This window comes from Chenopodium album, chromosome 22 (assembly GCF_948465745.1).
Source record: "Chenopodium album chromosome 22, dcCheAlbu1.1, whole genome shotgun sequence".
NCBI lineage: Eukaryota > Viridiplantae > Streptophyta > Magnoliopsida > Caryophyllales > Amaranthaceae > Chenopodium > Chenopodium album.
The window spans coordinates 40,641,892-40,655,303 of record NC_137855.1 but is presented as its reverse complement, the minus strand read 5'-3'; the positions used below and the strand labels follow the sequence as shown (position 1 = coordinate 40,655,303).

Sequence of the window (13,412 nt, the reverse complement as noted above, 5' to 3'; positions counted from 1 at the left end):
TTACAACTAAAAATTAACAGATTTGTAGGATATAAAATTAATTTTAGGTGATTTAAGGGGTGATTGTAAACAATTTTTCCAATTGCTAATTAAAGATATTACGAGTATCAATTAAAATTATGTATTGATATGCGTACACAAGAGAAGCGTTTCATTTATTTAAATACAGTTGGACTGAGGCAGTATTAGTAGTGCCATTATTGTGACATCCATTTAACAATGTCCAAAATGACGGCTCTTCAATAATTATTGAGTAGAGAGTTTGTTACAAAAAATATTTAAAAATAAGGAAAGAAACAAAAAAGAACCACCAACCCAACAAGAAGATTATAGTCTACACCATATTTTAGTTAGATTGCTCAATTATCAAAAGAGAGGAGAGAGAAAAAAATGGGAAAAGATGAATACTTTCCTCTGTTTGAAACGAAGCAAGCAAAGGGAAGATTGGTTTATAGGGTATTTGCAACATCTATTTTTGTTGCAATTTGTGTAATTTTGATATATAGAGGTGCTTGCTTACCCAACAAAAATGGGGAGGGAAGATTGGGTTGGCTTCTTTTGTTTGTGGCTGAAATTTGGTTTACTTTTTATTGGATTCTTTCTCAACTTCTTCGATGGAATTGCATCTATCGTTATTCTTTCAAAGATAGACTCTCCAAAAGGTAACTCTCTTTTTTTGCATCTATTGTTAACACGTTTTTCGTGAGAAGGGTCTCGTAATGTTTTTTACATGAACCAAAATTATGTAGTGTTTTGTACTAGAGTTATGGTTTAGGCCAAATCGGCCATCGCAACCGAATTAGGCTATAAAAGTACCAATACTAGGCTCGAAGTGTGGCCTTAGCCGACTCAATTGGCTAGCCATTTTTTTTATGTTCATTTATATTGTCTTGCATCTCATGCTTAATTAACTGTAAGGATTATTTTGTTTTTATAAGCTCAAAATATTGTACTCTACGTAGTATTTGGTTAGTTTTATCAAAATTTATTTTAGTTTTAAATTAAATATATAATGGGTCGAAATTGGTCAAAAGAGTAATAATTATATTGACTTGTTGAGTGTCCCTTTAGAATAGTGGTAGTGAGGTCAGAGGTGTAGTGACTAATTTGCATCGATCTTTGCTAATATCCCTGTGTACGTGAATGAATTGTACAATGTATGAGACTATGAGTGACTTGCCTAAGGTAGTGAGCTAGTGACTTGCTAATATTCCCGGATCCGCCACTGTTTTATTACCCCTTAGTTACCCCTACTGACCTTTAAAGTATTATTCCGAGTAATAAATTAGCAATATGACCAATTTGAATCCTTGCTAATATTCTTGCTTAAATTAATTGAATTGTTACAAGGTATGAGAATGACTTGCCTAAGGTGGACATATTCGTATGCACAGCGGACCCATTAATAGAGCCACCACTAATGGTGATCAACACTGTTTTATCGGTCATGGCCTACGACTACCCACCGGAAAAGCTCAGCATCTACTTATCCGATGATGGTGGCTCGATTTTCACATTCTATGCTCTTTTTGAGGCCTCCCATTTTTCTAAGAATTGGCTACCTTATTGCAAAAAGTACAAGGTTGAACCAAGGTCACCTGCTGCTTATTTTAGATCAATGCCTAAACCTTTTGATGCTACTCATTCTAGCCAAATGGCATCTATCAAGGTATTCCTACTATGATTATTTAAATTATACTTCGCAGTATAAGATTCATATGATTATGTCTGAAATTATTTTATCTAATATTCCTCTATTTTCTTTCAAAAGCAACACATTTTTTTAACATATACTTTAAGAACGGAATTAAGCCATGTAAATGGACAACTTATACAAATTAATTTATAAAATTAGTATTTATTCCTTCTCTAATTTTGGTGTTAAATTATTTTAATAAAGTTATTCGTTTATTTACTCTGAATAAACCCTAATTAAAATAGCGTGTCAAGAATAGGAAGTATAGGTATTGATTATTGAATATTCGTTCTTGATCATTATAGAACAACAAAGCTAAAAATTACTTACTTGCAAATATGAAGTATAATTTTAATTTGTTGTTTCATTTTCTATTCAAACCAAAGAAATTGTACGAAGAAATGCGGAACAGAGTTGAGATAGCAACAAACCTTTGTCAAATTCCAGAAGAAGTACGCGATCAACACAAAGGATTTTCTATATGGGATGATGGCTATACTTCTAAGCATGATCATGATACCATTCTTCAGGTTAACTGCCTTCTCAATAACTATTTGTTGATTACTACAACATTTTATCCATTATTTTTCGGGTTTTGTACAATTTTGGCCTAGTTTGTTCATTGAATTATATGTTAAGTGAATGAGTATGTACTTGTTCTTATATGTATGATGTTAATTTTTTTTGTTATGTGTACGTTTGTAGATATTGATTGATGGAAGAAATGAAGAGGCAGTAGATGTTGAAGGTTATCAATTGCCCACACTTGTTTACTTAGCTCGTGAGAAAAGGCCTCAATATCTACACAACTTCAAAGCTGGAGCTATGAATTCATTGGTAAATCGATCACCTTGATAAAACAAAAATAAATCGACAAAAATATATATCCGGTTAGCATTGTCATTCTTGGTAAAAAGTTGTTCCATTGATTTATTTACAATTTTGCCATTTGATAAACATGTCGTTGGCCCTGTTTGACAATTAACTTTTAGCTGTTTGAAGTTGTTTTGACTAATGGTTGTGATTAGTTGTTCCGTGTAAAAGTGTTTGGTAAGAAGCAGTTAGTTATTAGGACATTGAGACTTATTACTCGTTCTTAAGACCTTATTATTATGATGTTGTTATGCAGCTAAGGGTATCATCAGAAATAAGCAATGGACCGGTAATCCTCAACGTTGATTGTGACATGTATTCGAATAACTCACAGTCTATTCGCGATGCACTCTGTTTCTTCATGGATGAGAAGAAGAGCCAGGACATTGGGTTTGTACAATTTCCACAAAACTTCGAAAATACTACTAAGAATGATATATATGGTTCAACCCTACAAGTTATAAGTCAAGTAAGTACATCTTAATTTTCCAAGTTTTGATTAGAAATTACATGTACAATTGGTTTAAATAATGTACATTTTCTTTGACTTATTTTCCAACGTAGGTCGAATTTCATGGTTTGGATGGCTTAGGAGGTCCATTATATATCGGAACTGGCTGCTTCCATCAAAGAGAAATATTATGTGGAAGGAAGTACTCTAAGGATTACAAGATCGATTGGAAGAACTCAAATGTGGATGGAACAATCGACGAGTTGGAAGAGAGTGCCAAATCACTTGCTAGCTGCATATATGAGCTAAACTCTCAATGGGGAAAAGAGGTAAAAAAAAAAAAAAAAAAAAATTAAAAAATGGCCTTAGTAACTTGAGGTTGTGTGTTTGAATCTTGCTTATACATCAACATATATAATTTTTAGTAAAGTAAATCTATGATGTGGAATGAAAATAAATAAATGGTCGAGGTGTGTCACGTTAAACGCTTTTTTTTAATAACTGTACAAAATTAAACATATTGAAAACTAATTTCAGAGGGGATTGAAATATGGGTGTCCAGTTGAAGATGTGATAACCGGGTTGGCAATCCAATGTCGAGGATGGAAATCGGTGTACTTGAATCCGAAAAGAAGTGCTTTCTTAGGTTTAGCAGCTACAACTTTAGAAGATTCACTAGTGCAACATAAAAGATGGAGTGAAGGTGATTTTCAAATCATGCTAACACATTGTCCTTTATGGTACGGCCATAAAAGTATCGGCCTAGGCCATCAATTGGGCTATTGTCACTACTGTTTTTGGGCTGTCAACTCTCTTGCAACCTTGTGTTATTGTACCGTCCCTTCTCTATACATGCTCGAAGGCATTTCCGTGTTTCCTAAGGTACAGAGTAATTTTTTATCACTTTCGAGTTGAAGTTTTATGCTATCTATTATGACATAAAAAATTCTTATACGTGAAAATTTTGTTGTGCTAGTTATCAAGTTCATGGTTTCTTCCATTTGCCTATGTTATCATTGCCACGTACACGTACAACTTAATAGAATTCGTATACACCGGAGGTACGATTTTAGGGTGGTGGAATGAACAAAGGATTTGGCTCTATAAGCGAACATCATCATACTTCTTTGCCCTCGTTGACACGATTTTGAAACTCATTGGGTTTTCGGAAATGAAATTCGTGATCACGAACAAGGTAGCCGATGAAGATGTGTACCAAAGATATGAGAAAGAGGTTATGGAATTTGGAGCCCCTTCTCCCATGTTCACTTTGCTAACTTCTCTTGCATTCATAAATTTATTTACTTTTGTTGTCATAATAAAAAATTTGTTAGTAAGAAAAGAGGTTAGACTGATGATTGAGGGATTAAGCTTGCAAATTTTGCTATGTAGTGTGTTGGTTTTAATCAATTTTCCGTTGTTTAAAGCTGTTTTTATTAGGAAAGACAAAGGCAAGATGCCAAATTCTGTGATTATGAAAGCAATAGTTGTATCTTTTATTATTGTACTTTATTTTTGTCATTAGGACCTTTAATTTATAGATTGATTTGATGAAACTTGTTGTAAGAGAGGAATAAAAGGAGAAATAGTACATTTGACTCGTCTTTTGGGGTGACATATGACTGTTATAATTTATTGTTGTTAGTATTGAAATTTCCTTTCTGTCTCTAAATAATTATAGTTTTATATGCGACCATCCCATATTTATAATGTTCGTCACAAGGAAAATTCTTTGCTTGTTTTATATTGTTCAATTAGTTGCTTCGTATAACATTTGCACGTATTGCAATGTTGATGTAAAAAGTTTAATAGAGCTATTCATGCCGAGTGCTACCTAAGTAAAACTCTCCCTTGGAAATTAAACTCATAAGTATGTTATATGTAGTCTAAGTAAAGAGATACTCAAAACTCTGAATTTGCTAGCTAGTGTAGCTCTTGCACGAGTTTTTCATCAGTAATCTTGTTAATTAAGTATGCACTTTGTGTAACGTAATCAAGAACAATGTAATAATTATGCAAAGCATGCCACCACCAGGCTTAATAAGGTGTGGATGGTTAACTAGTTTAGTTAATAATTTAAGACTTAAAGTATAAAGAGGTGGTAGTTAAGACATGAGATCAAATCTCGTCTATATCATTGGCCTATGTAGCTCTCTCTACATACAAACAAAAAAAAATAAAAAACACCCATGTCAATAATAGAGAATTAAGAGAGTTTTAGAGAGAATAGAATCGTATGATTTCGTATTAGCGTATACACACATATATATACAACCTATCAAGTTAGGATCCGGAACATGTACACAAGAAAACAACCAGCAATATCATGTCCCGAACGATGGCAATGAGTACAAAATAAACCCGACTTTTGACGTTGCTTGGACAGAAAATTTTCAATAGAAGGGGAAACAATGGTTTCTTCCGCCATTGTTAAACAAGTATCAGGATAGCACGACAGAGGTGAAATTGAAGAATAATAGCAAAATAGAAGAATAGAGTAGAAGAATAATTGAAGCCCCACAAACTTAGCACAATAGCACGAGAATTAGAAGAAATTGAATTGGGAAATATCCCAAAGTAGAAGAAATTGAACAGTAGGACGCACAACACTAGTCACGAAGCAACCAAAGAATAATTTAGAAGAAATTGAATTGGGGATTATCCCAAATTCGAACCCAATTAAAAAAAAAAATTTGGTGAAATTGATGATAGAAATTCATTTTAGGTATTAGAATGGAGAAATTGATTTTAGGGATTAGAGTGATTTTGGCTCCGATATCATGTCAATAATAGAGAATTAAGAGAGTTTTAGAGAGAATAGAATCGTATGATTTCGTATTAGCGTATACACATATATATACAACCTATCAAGTTAGGGCCCGGAACATGTACACGGCCCAATAGCTATATATACACACTATGGCTTAACAACCCAAATCTAATACTACTATTTTATCTAAAACTTATTTTATTTTGTTTGAGTTTACCTGAAAATGAATTAAGACTTGCAAAAAATGATTCCAATCACTAGTATAGCTTCGTATTCAAGTTTGAGGTAAACTCACTTTTTCGTGACAAAATTGTGGGTTTTTCAAATCGAGCCAAAAATAAACTTAAAATTAAAATTAAAATTGCCATCCATCAACCCACAATAAATTAAAATCAATTTAAAGCCCGAGCCCAATATTTGGGCCCACAAAAGTTGGCCAAAGCCGTACATTCTTTTCTAGTCAAGTTGGGTTGGAGCATGAGGCAGGTTGATTGTGGTAAAAAAATTTTGTCTAGTAAGTTTTATTGTAGTTCCATGATATTAACTTCTTACTATTTGTCCAAAAAAAAAAAACTTCTTACTAGGGAGTAAATTTGTGATTTATTTTTCTTTAAGGTAAGAAAAAGGATCATGATCGTTTTTCAACCCTCGCGGTTTTTGATTCGATATTTGCTGGTCAGATACTTTGAAAATATTTGGGAAAATAAGTGATCTTTACCTTTAAAGTGTCTCTAGTGGGGATTAAACCCCCAATCTTAAGATTAAAAGGTGTAATTTTTCCCACTAGTAGTCCAAGCTTAGCTTGTTGGCGTAAGTTCGTAAGTGCTCAAAATTATTAATGATTTTATACTTATATTTGCAAATGCAATATACATACTACCTCTGTTTTATATTATTTGCAACGATTAGACATTTTCCTCTCTACTATACTTTATGTCAAATCGTTGTAAAAAATATGAAATGGAGGTCGGAGGTAGTATATAATAAGAGGGGTGTCAACTAAAAAACAAAGGAGAAATGACGGGACGTTAAGATTTAAAGATAGAGAAAGAAAGAAGATAAACAGAAAAGTGAACAAGACAATTAGCTTATACACACCCTTTAAAATTTGATTCAATTACCAAACACAAAGCTGAGAAAAAAATGGGAAAAGATGAATACTTTCCTTTATTCGAGACGAAGCAAGCAAAGGGAAGATTAATTTACAGGGTATTTGCAACAACTATATTAGTTGCAATTTGTGTAATTTGGGTTTATAGATGTTCTTACATACCCAAGAAAGTTGGGGAGGGAAGATTAGGTTGGGTTGCTTTGTTTATGGCTGAAATTTGGTTTGGTTTTTATTGGATTCTTTCTCAAGTTTTTCGATGGAATTGCATCTACCGTTATTCTTTCAAAGACAGACTCTCCAACAGGTACTTTTTTTTTTAATTTTCCCTCTCCTTTAAGTATTAACTAATTAAGTGGTAGTAGTAGTGTATCAAGTATGGTTCTAAACAAGATAAATGGATAGAGTAGCTGGCTAGCTCTTCGAACTCTTCAACACGAGGTTAGGAATTGAATCTCACCAAGCTCATTATAGAAAAAACAAAAAATCTTAATTTTCCTTGTTAGTATGGTCTTCCCCTAAGTTTATATTAGCTTATTTTAGAAATAATCAGATCAATTTTTTTTTTTTTTTTTAAATTTGTGTTTATTTATCATTGAATATCGTTGTTTTTTAAATGTTAAATCTTGAAAATTTTAAATTAAAAAGTACATATTCATACATATATAATAACAAACAATTTTTATTTTACGAATTAGTACATAAATAAGGTTACGTTAAAATTTGGTTAAATTTAGAAATCAAGTCATATCAACAAATTTCATATATGAACTAAATATATATACCCTAAATAATACTCTTATGGTTTTAATTATGTCAATGATCTAATAGAGGAGGAAGTCTATACCAATAAGGACTTAAATCCATTTTTTAACATCCTAAGGGATTACATGTTCATAAACATGATGATATTTTTATGTGTTGGAGTAGAATAGCTTATAGAAGCAAATTAGTAATAATTGTTTTGTTTCTCTCTTATTTAATATTTACATGATCGACAAATTTGCCAAAATTTTGATCAGTGATAACTTTAATTTCTATTAGTAAAAAAAGTGAAAACAAAAATTAATCGTACAAATGTAGACTAAGAGTTGTAACTAATCCAATTATATACTATGTATTACCATATATCCATCTTTAAGGTAGTTGAATTTTCTCGTGGAATGTTAAAACGATCAAACTAGCATCAACTGCTGGTTTAAAGAGCACTGTATTTTTCTTTTTGAGTCGTTTTTTTATTATTACTCGCAGTAGTTTTTCTTGTTTAATAAAAAAATAATAATAAAAATAAAAATAAATCACTTTCAACAAACATGTGTTAAATATTTATGATCACGTGCTTATCGGAGTGTGGCCCATTAAGTTGATAGTTGTTGCCACATACTTTGTCTTACTTATATCATTCTAGTTCTAATTTCTAATCTGTAATTGCATGGAAACAATATGTCAATCAAGACTTAAAAATAAATTGAATTGCCACCAAATTTATGTAACTTTATTGTTTAATTTTTCACTATATCACCCTAAATGTAGGGTAGTGTTGAAATGCATGGTGTAGCAAAGTATTTCCTATTTGTCCTAATCAAATTTAGCAATATATTTCTAGTAGTCCCTAATGATAAATTTCTGGTCTCGCCACTGTTTTATTGCACTTTAACCTTTATTAGTTGATCCTTTAAAGTATTCTCACTAATATTCTTGCTTAATTTTAATTTATTCACAAGGTATGAGAATGACTTGCCTAAGGTGGACATATTCGTATGCACGGCAGATCCATTAATCGAGCCACCACTTATGGTGATCAACACCGTTTTATCGGTCATGGCCTATGACTACCCACCGGAAAAGCTTAGCATCTACTTATCCGATGACGGTGGCTCGATTTTAACATTTTATGCTCTTTTTGAAGCCTCTCAATTCTCTAAGAATTGGCTACCTTACTGCAAAAAGTATAAGGTTGAACCAAGATCCCCTGCTTCTTATTTTAGATCAATGCTTGAGCCTACTAATGCTACTCATTCTAGCCATTTCACATCTATCAAGGTACTAAACCAAAACCCAATTCTTGGTTTATTGTTACATACTTCGTATTTAATTATATGATCAGTATATGATTTGTTGATTATATAGTTTGTACTGATTATTAATACACTTAAGAATAACTCGACTACAAACAATGTTAGGGAACGAAGGAAGTATATATACTGTGTTATTAATTTAATTGATCAGTTACAAGTTACTTCATTCTAATTAAAAAGTTTACTAACTTGCAAAATAAATTTTGGTACATTCTTTTTTCATGCAAACCAATCATAGAAATTGTATGAAGAAATGCAAACAAGGATTGAGATGGCATCAAATCTTAGCCAGATTCCAGAGGAAGTACGCGATCAACACAAAGGATTTTCCATATGGAACGATAGCTATGCTTCTAAACGTGACCACGATACCATTCTTCAGGTTAAACATTTCATCTATTTTTCATACTTCCTAGCAACTATTCCGGCCAAAAAATACCCTTTTCTTGCAACTAAAAAGTAACAGAGGTAGTATATATATATTATTGTTCTCGAATTCTCAAAATTTCTTTTTTCATGTGTGTATATTTGTAGATATTGATTGATGGAAGAGATAAAACGACTATAGATGTTGAAGGTTGTCAAATGCCTACACTTGTGTACTTAGCTCGCGAAAAGAGGCCTCAATTTTTTCACAACTTCAAAGCCGGAGCTATGAATGCATTGGTAAATCGATCAACTTCTATATATATATATATATGCAATTTTCTAGCTAGGTCAATGCGTAACTAATTTTCATCATCATATAATATAAGTTTAATTGTATGATCTTGGGACATATATACATCATGTTATGCAGCTAAGGGTATCATCTAAAATAAGCAATGGACCGGTTATCCTCAACGTTGATTGTGATATGTACTCGAATGATTCACAATCTATTCGCGATGCTCTTTGTTTCTTCATGGATGAGAAGATGAGCCAAGACATTGGTTTTGTGCAATTTCCGCAAAGATTTGAAAATACCACCAAGAATGATATATATGGTTCTGCCCTTCAAACAAGCTATGAGGTAAAGTATATATGTCAATAATGTCATAATAACTTCCTAAATTGAACAAGTAGTTGTTTGAAAAATACATAGTTTTAAAATGCACGTTTTCTTCGAATTATAAATAGGTGGAATTTCATGGTTTGGATGGCTTTGGAGGTCCATTATATATTGGAACTGGTTGCTTCCATCAAAGAGAAATATTATGTGGAAGGAAGTACTCTAAGGATTACAAGATCGATTGGAAGAACTCGAATGTGGATGGAACAATCGACGAGTTGGAAGAGAGTGCCAAATCACTTGCTAACTGCACATATGAGCTAAACTCTCAATGGGGAAAAGAGGTAATTTAATTTATGCTCTTAATTGTATAATTGATGATTAATATAGGAACTATACTAGTATATCATATATTGTACATGTATTTCAATTATTTATATTTCAAATCGCGTATATTAATTGTATCTATCCAAAATTGAATGATAAATTCGAGTTTTTAGATGGGATTGAAATACGGATGTCCAATCGAAGATGTGATAACAGGGTTGGCAATACAATGTCGAGGATGGAAATCAGTGTACATGAATCCGAAAAGGAGTGCATTTTTAGGTTTAGCAGCTACAACTCTGGATGATACACTAGTGCAACACAAAAGATGGAGTGAAGGTGAGCTTCATATCATGCTAACACATTGTCCTTTATGGTACGGCCATAAAAGGATCCACCTCGGCCTTCAATCGGGTTATTGTTACTATAGTCTTTGGGCAGTTAACTCCATCGCGACCTTGTGTTATTGTACCGTACCTTCTCTATACATGCTCGGAGACATTTCCTTGTTCCCTAAGGTAATTTCATCACTTTCGAGTTGAAGTTTGTTTTTTTTTTTTTTTTTTTTTTTTTCGTCCAAATAATAATCTTACATGTTTTTTTTTTTTTTTTTTTTTATTATTGGTATTCTAGTTACCAAGCCCATGGTTTATTCCATTTGCCTACGTTATAATTGCCACGTACACGTACAACTTAGTAGAATTCCTATACACCGGAGGCACGATTTTAGGGTGGTGGAATGAACAAAGGATTTGGCTTTATAGGCGAATATCCTCATACTTATTTGCCCTCATTGATACAATGTTGAACCTCATCGGATTTTCAAAAATGAAATTCGTGATCACGAATAAGGTGGCCGATGAAGACGTGTCTAAAAGATATGAGAAAGAGATCATGGAATTCGGTGTACCTTCTCCCATGTTCACCATGCTAACATCTCTTGCATTCATAAATTTGTTCACCTTTGTTGTCCTAGTTAAAAAGTTATTAGTAGGAGGGAAAATAATTAGGGGAATGATTATTGAAAGATTAAGCTTGCAGATTTTGTTATGTTTTCTATTGATTTTAATTAATTATCCATTGTTTAAGGCTGTTTTTATAAGGAAAGACAAAGGTAAGATGCCTAGGTCTGTCACTATAAAGGCATCAATTGTATCTATTATATTAGTGCTTTATTTTTGTTATTAGGGTTAATTGAAGGAACTTGTTAAATTTGGGATAATAGGAATAAAGCACTTTTTTTCTTGCATGGTTTCTATTTAAAATGATTTCAGTTGACATATATATATATATATATATATATATATATATATGTTAGATTTCGGGAAAACTCCTCAATCGAGTGTGTACCATTGATCATAATATATAGGGTTACAATCCTAGTCCTAATCTCGTTAGGAATCTAGTAAGATAAGTATACAAAATATATCAAAAATATATACAAAATATCCTAGCTCTGCGACAAATATTATCGTAAACTATAATATCTATCACACCCCCGCAGTCATAGCGGGAGGAGGTCGTACGCTAAGACTGGACCTAAATTCCAGAAATAATTCTCGTGGTAGGCCTTTAGTGAAAATGTCCGCAAACTGATATCTAGTAGGAACATGTAGAACCCGTACTTCCCCCAATGCAACCTTTTCTCGAACAAAATGAATATCCATCTCCACATGTTTTGTGCGTTGGTGTTGTACCGGGTTGCCAGAAAGGTAGATAGCACTGACATTATCACAATAAACTATAGTAGCACTTTTTAGCCAAAGCTAAACTGAGAACAGTACGAATAGTGGCCGGTTTAACTACCGGACTGAAAGTCTCATCACAATCCACACCTATCTCCTGCGACCTGCCATCACATACAAGACGAGCTTTGTGCCTTTCAAGGTCACCATTAGACTTATATTTATGTTTAAATAGCCACATACAATTAACAACATTCACCCCCGCAGGCCTAGGCACCAACTCCCATGTCCCTGTTTTAATTAAAGCACTATACTCATCATTCATCGCCGCATTCCAATTTTGGTCATTTAAAGCTTGCTTATAAGACTTTGGAAGGGGTGATTTGTGAGGATGTGGGCCCGAAAGAGGAACGGTAAGGTTACAATATTTCGGGTTAGGCTTAAATATTCCCCGTTGACTACGGGTTATAGGAGGCGATGGGGGTGGTGGTCGTGTAGGCTGTATGGGTGGGATGCCACGCATAGGCGGCGGTGTGTAAGTAGGTGGTGAGGGTGGGGCCGTAGGTGAGTCAGTGTGTCCACTGTTTGGTTGAGGAGTACGCTGCAAAGGTGAGTTGGGAGGGGTATGGGTTAATTGCTGGGCCGTATGTCTAAGGGGGTTATTTGGGCTTGTAGTGGAGCTAGATGGGCCTTTAGTTTGTGGGGTTGGGCTGACTGCATTGTGGGTTGGGGTGGCAGTAGGTGTAAGATGGCGAAAAATGGCATGAGTGAGTAAAGGAGACGACTCACTTTCACCCAAAAAATCATAAGATTTTAGACTAAATTTTTCCAAGTTTTGATATGGAAAGGTTGACTCATCAAAAGTAACATGTCTAGAAAAAATGATTTTATGAGTGTGAAGGTCTAAACACCTATAACCACGGTGATTTGGTGGATAACCCAAGAAAATGCAAGGAGCGGACCTAGGAGCTAATTTATTAGGAATAGTGGAGGAAAGGTTCGGAAAACAAAGACAACCAAAAACACGAATGTGAGTGTAGGAAGGTATGACTCCAAACAAGGCTTGAGCCGGAGTTATGTTTTTGAGAACCTTAGTGGGTAATATATTAAGAATATAAGTAGCCGTCTCAAGAGCATAATTCCAGTATGAAGGTGGTAAGGAGGCATGAAATAGCATAGTGCGCTTGATATTATTTAGAGTGCGGATCATTCTCTCGGCTTTCCCGTTTTGGGATGAAGTGTGAGGACAAGAGAAGCGGAAGACAATACCATGATCAATACAAAATTGTTTAAAGGGGTCGTTGTCAAATTCGCGACCATGGTCACTTTGAAAGGATTTTACGGGTCTTTCAAACTGTGTGTGCACATATTGTTTAAAGGCTAAGAATTTTTTAAAAGCTTGAGATTTATAAACAAGAGGAATGGTCCACACA

The 13,412-nt window shown here is 33.6% G+C and overlaps 2 protein-coding genes across 2 annotated transcripts; both read left to right on the top strand.

Annotated features, from left to right (window-relative positions):
- The first annotated feature begins 239 nt into the window (after positions 1 to 239).
- LOC145604853 (cellulose synthase-like protein E1) lies at positions 240 to 4,620 on the top strand. The gene is made up of 8 exons (XM_081660826.1): positions 240 to 662; positions 1,351 to 1,669; positions 2,083 to 2,226; positions 2,402 to 2,533; positions 2,826 to 3,038; positions 3,134 to 3,349; positions 3,558 to 3,902; positions 3,997 to 4,620. The coding sequence occupies exons 1-8, from the start codon at positions 391 to 393 to the stop codon at positions 4,543 to 4,545; spliced, it is 2,190 nt and encodes a 729-aa protein (XP_081516952.1). The 5' UTR covers positions 240 to 390; the 3' UTR covers positions 4,546 to 4,620.
- Positions 4,621 to 6,817: 2,197 nt separating this feature from the next.
- On the top strand, positions 6,818 to 11,532 carry LOC145604899 (cellulose synthase-like protein E1). Its single transcript, XM_081660887.1, has 8 exons — positions 6,818 to 7,205; positions 8,623 to 8,941; positions 9,215 to 9,358; positions 9,511 to 9,642; positions 9,776 to 9,988; positions 10,096 to 10,311; positions 10,468 to 10,812; positions 10,928 to 11,532. The coding sequence occupies exons 1-8, from the start codon at positions 6,934 to 6,936 to the stop codon at positions 11,480 to 11,482; spliced, it is 2,196 nt and encodes a 731-aa protein (XP_081517013.1). The 5' UTR covers positions 6,818 to 6,933; the 3' UTR covers positions 11,483 to 11,532.
- Positions 11,533 to 13,412: the final 1,880 nt, after the last annotated feature.

Excerpts from the sequence above, each read along its gene's own strand:
- LOC145604899 (XM_081660887.1), top strand. The coding sequence starts at position 6,934 with ATGGGAAAAGATGAATACTTTCCTTTATTCGAGACGAAGCAAGCAAAG. Across the intron at positions 9,643-9,775 it reads CCGGAGCTATGAATGCATTG|CTAAGGGTATCATCTAAAAT; the intron begins GTAAATCGATCA and ends CATGTTATGCAG. Across the intron at positions 10,312-10,467 it reads ACTCTCAATGGGGAAAAGAG|ATGGGATTGAAATACGGATG; the intron begins GTAATTTAATTT and ends TCGAGTTTTTAG.
- LOC145604853 (XM_081660826.1), top strand. The coding sequence starts at position 391 with ATGGGAAAAGATGAATACTTTCCTCTGTTTGAAACGAAGCAAGCAAAG. Across the intron at positions 2,227-2,401 it reads ATCATGATACCATTCTTCAG|ATATTGATTGATGGAAGAAA; the intron begins GTTAACTGCCTT and ends GTACGTTTGTAG. Across the intron at positions 3,350-3,557 it reads ACTCTCAATGGGGAAAAGAG|AGGGGATTGAAATATGGGTG; the intron begins GTAAAAAAAAAA and ends AACTAATTTCAG.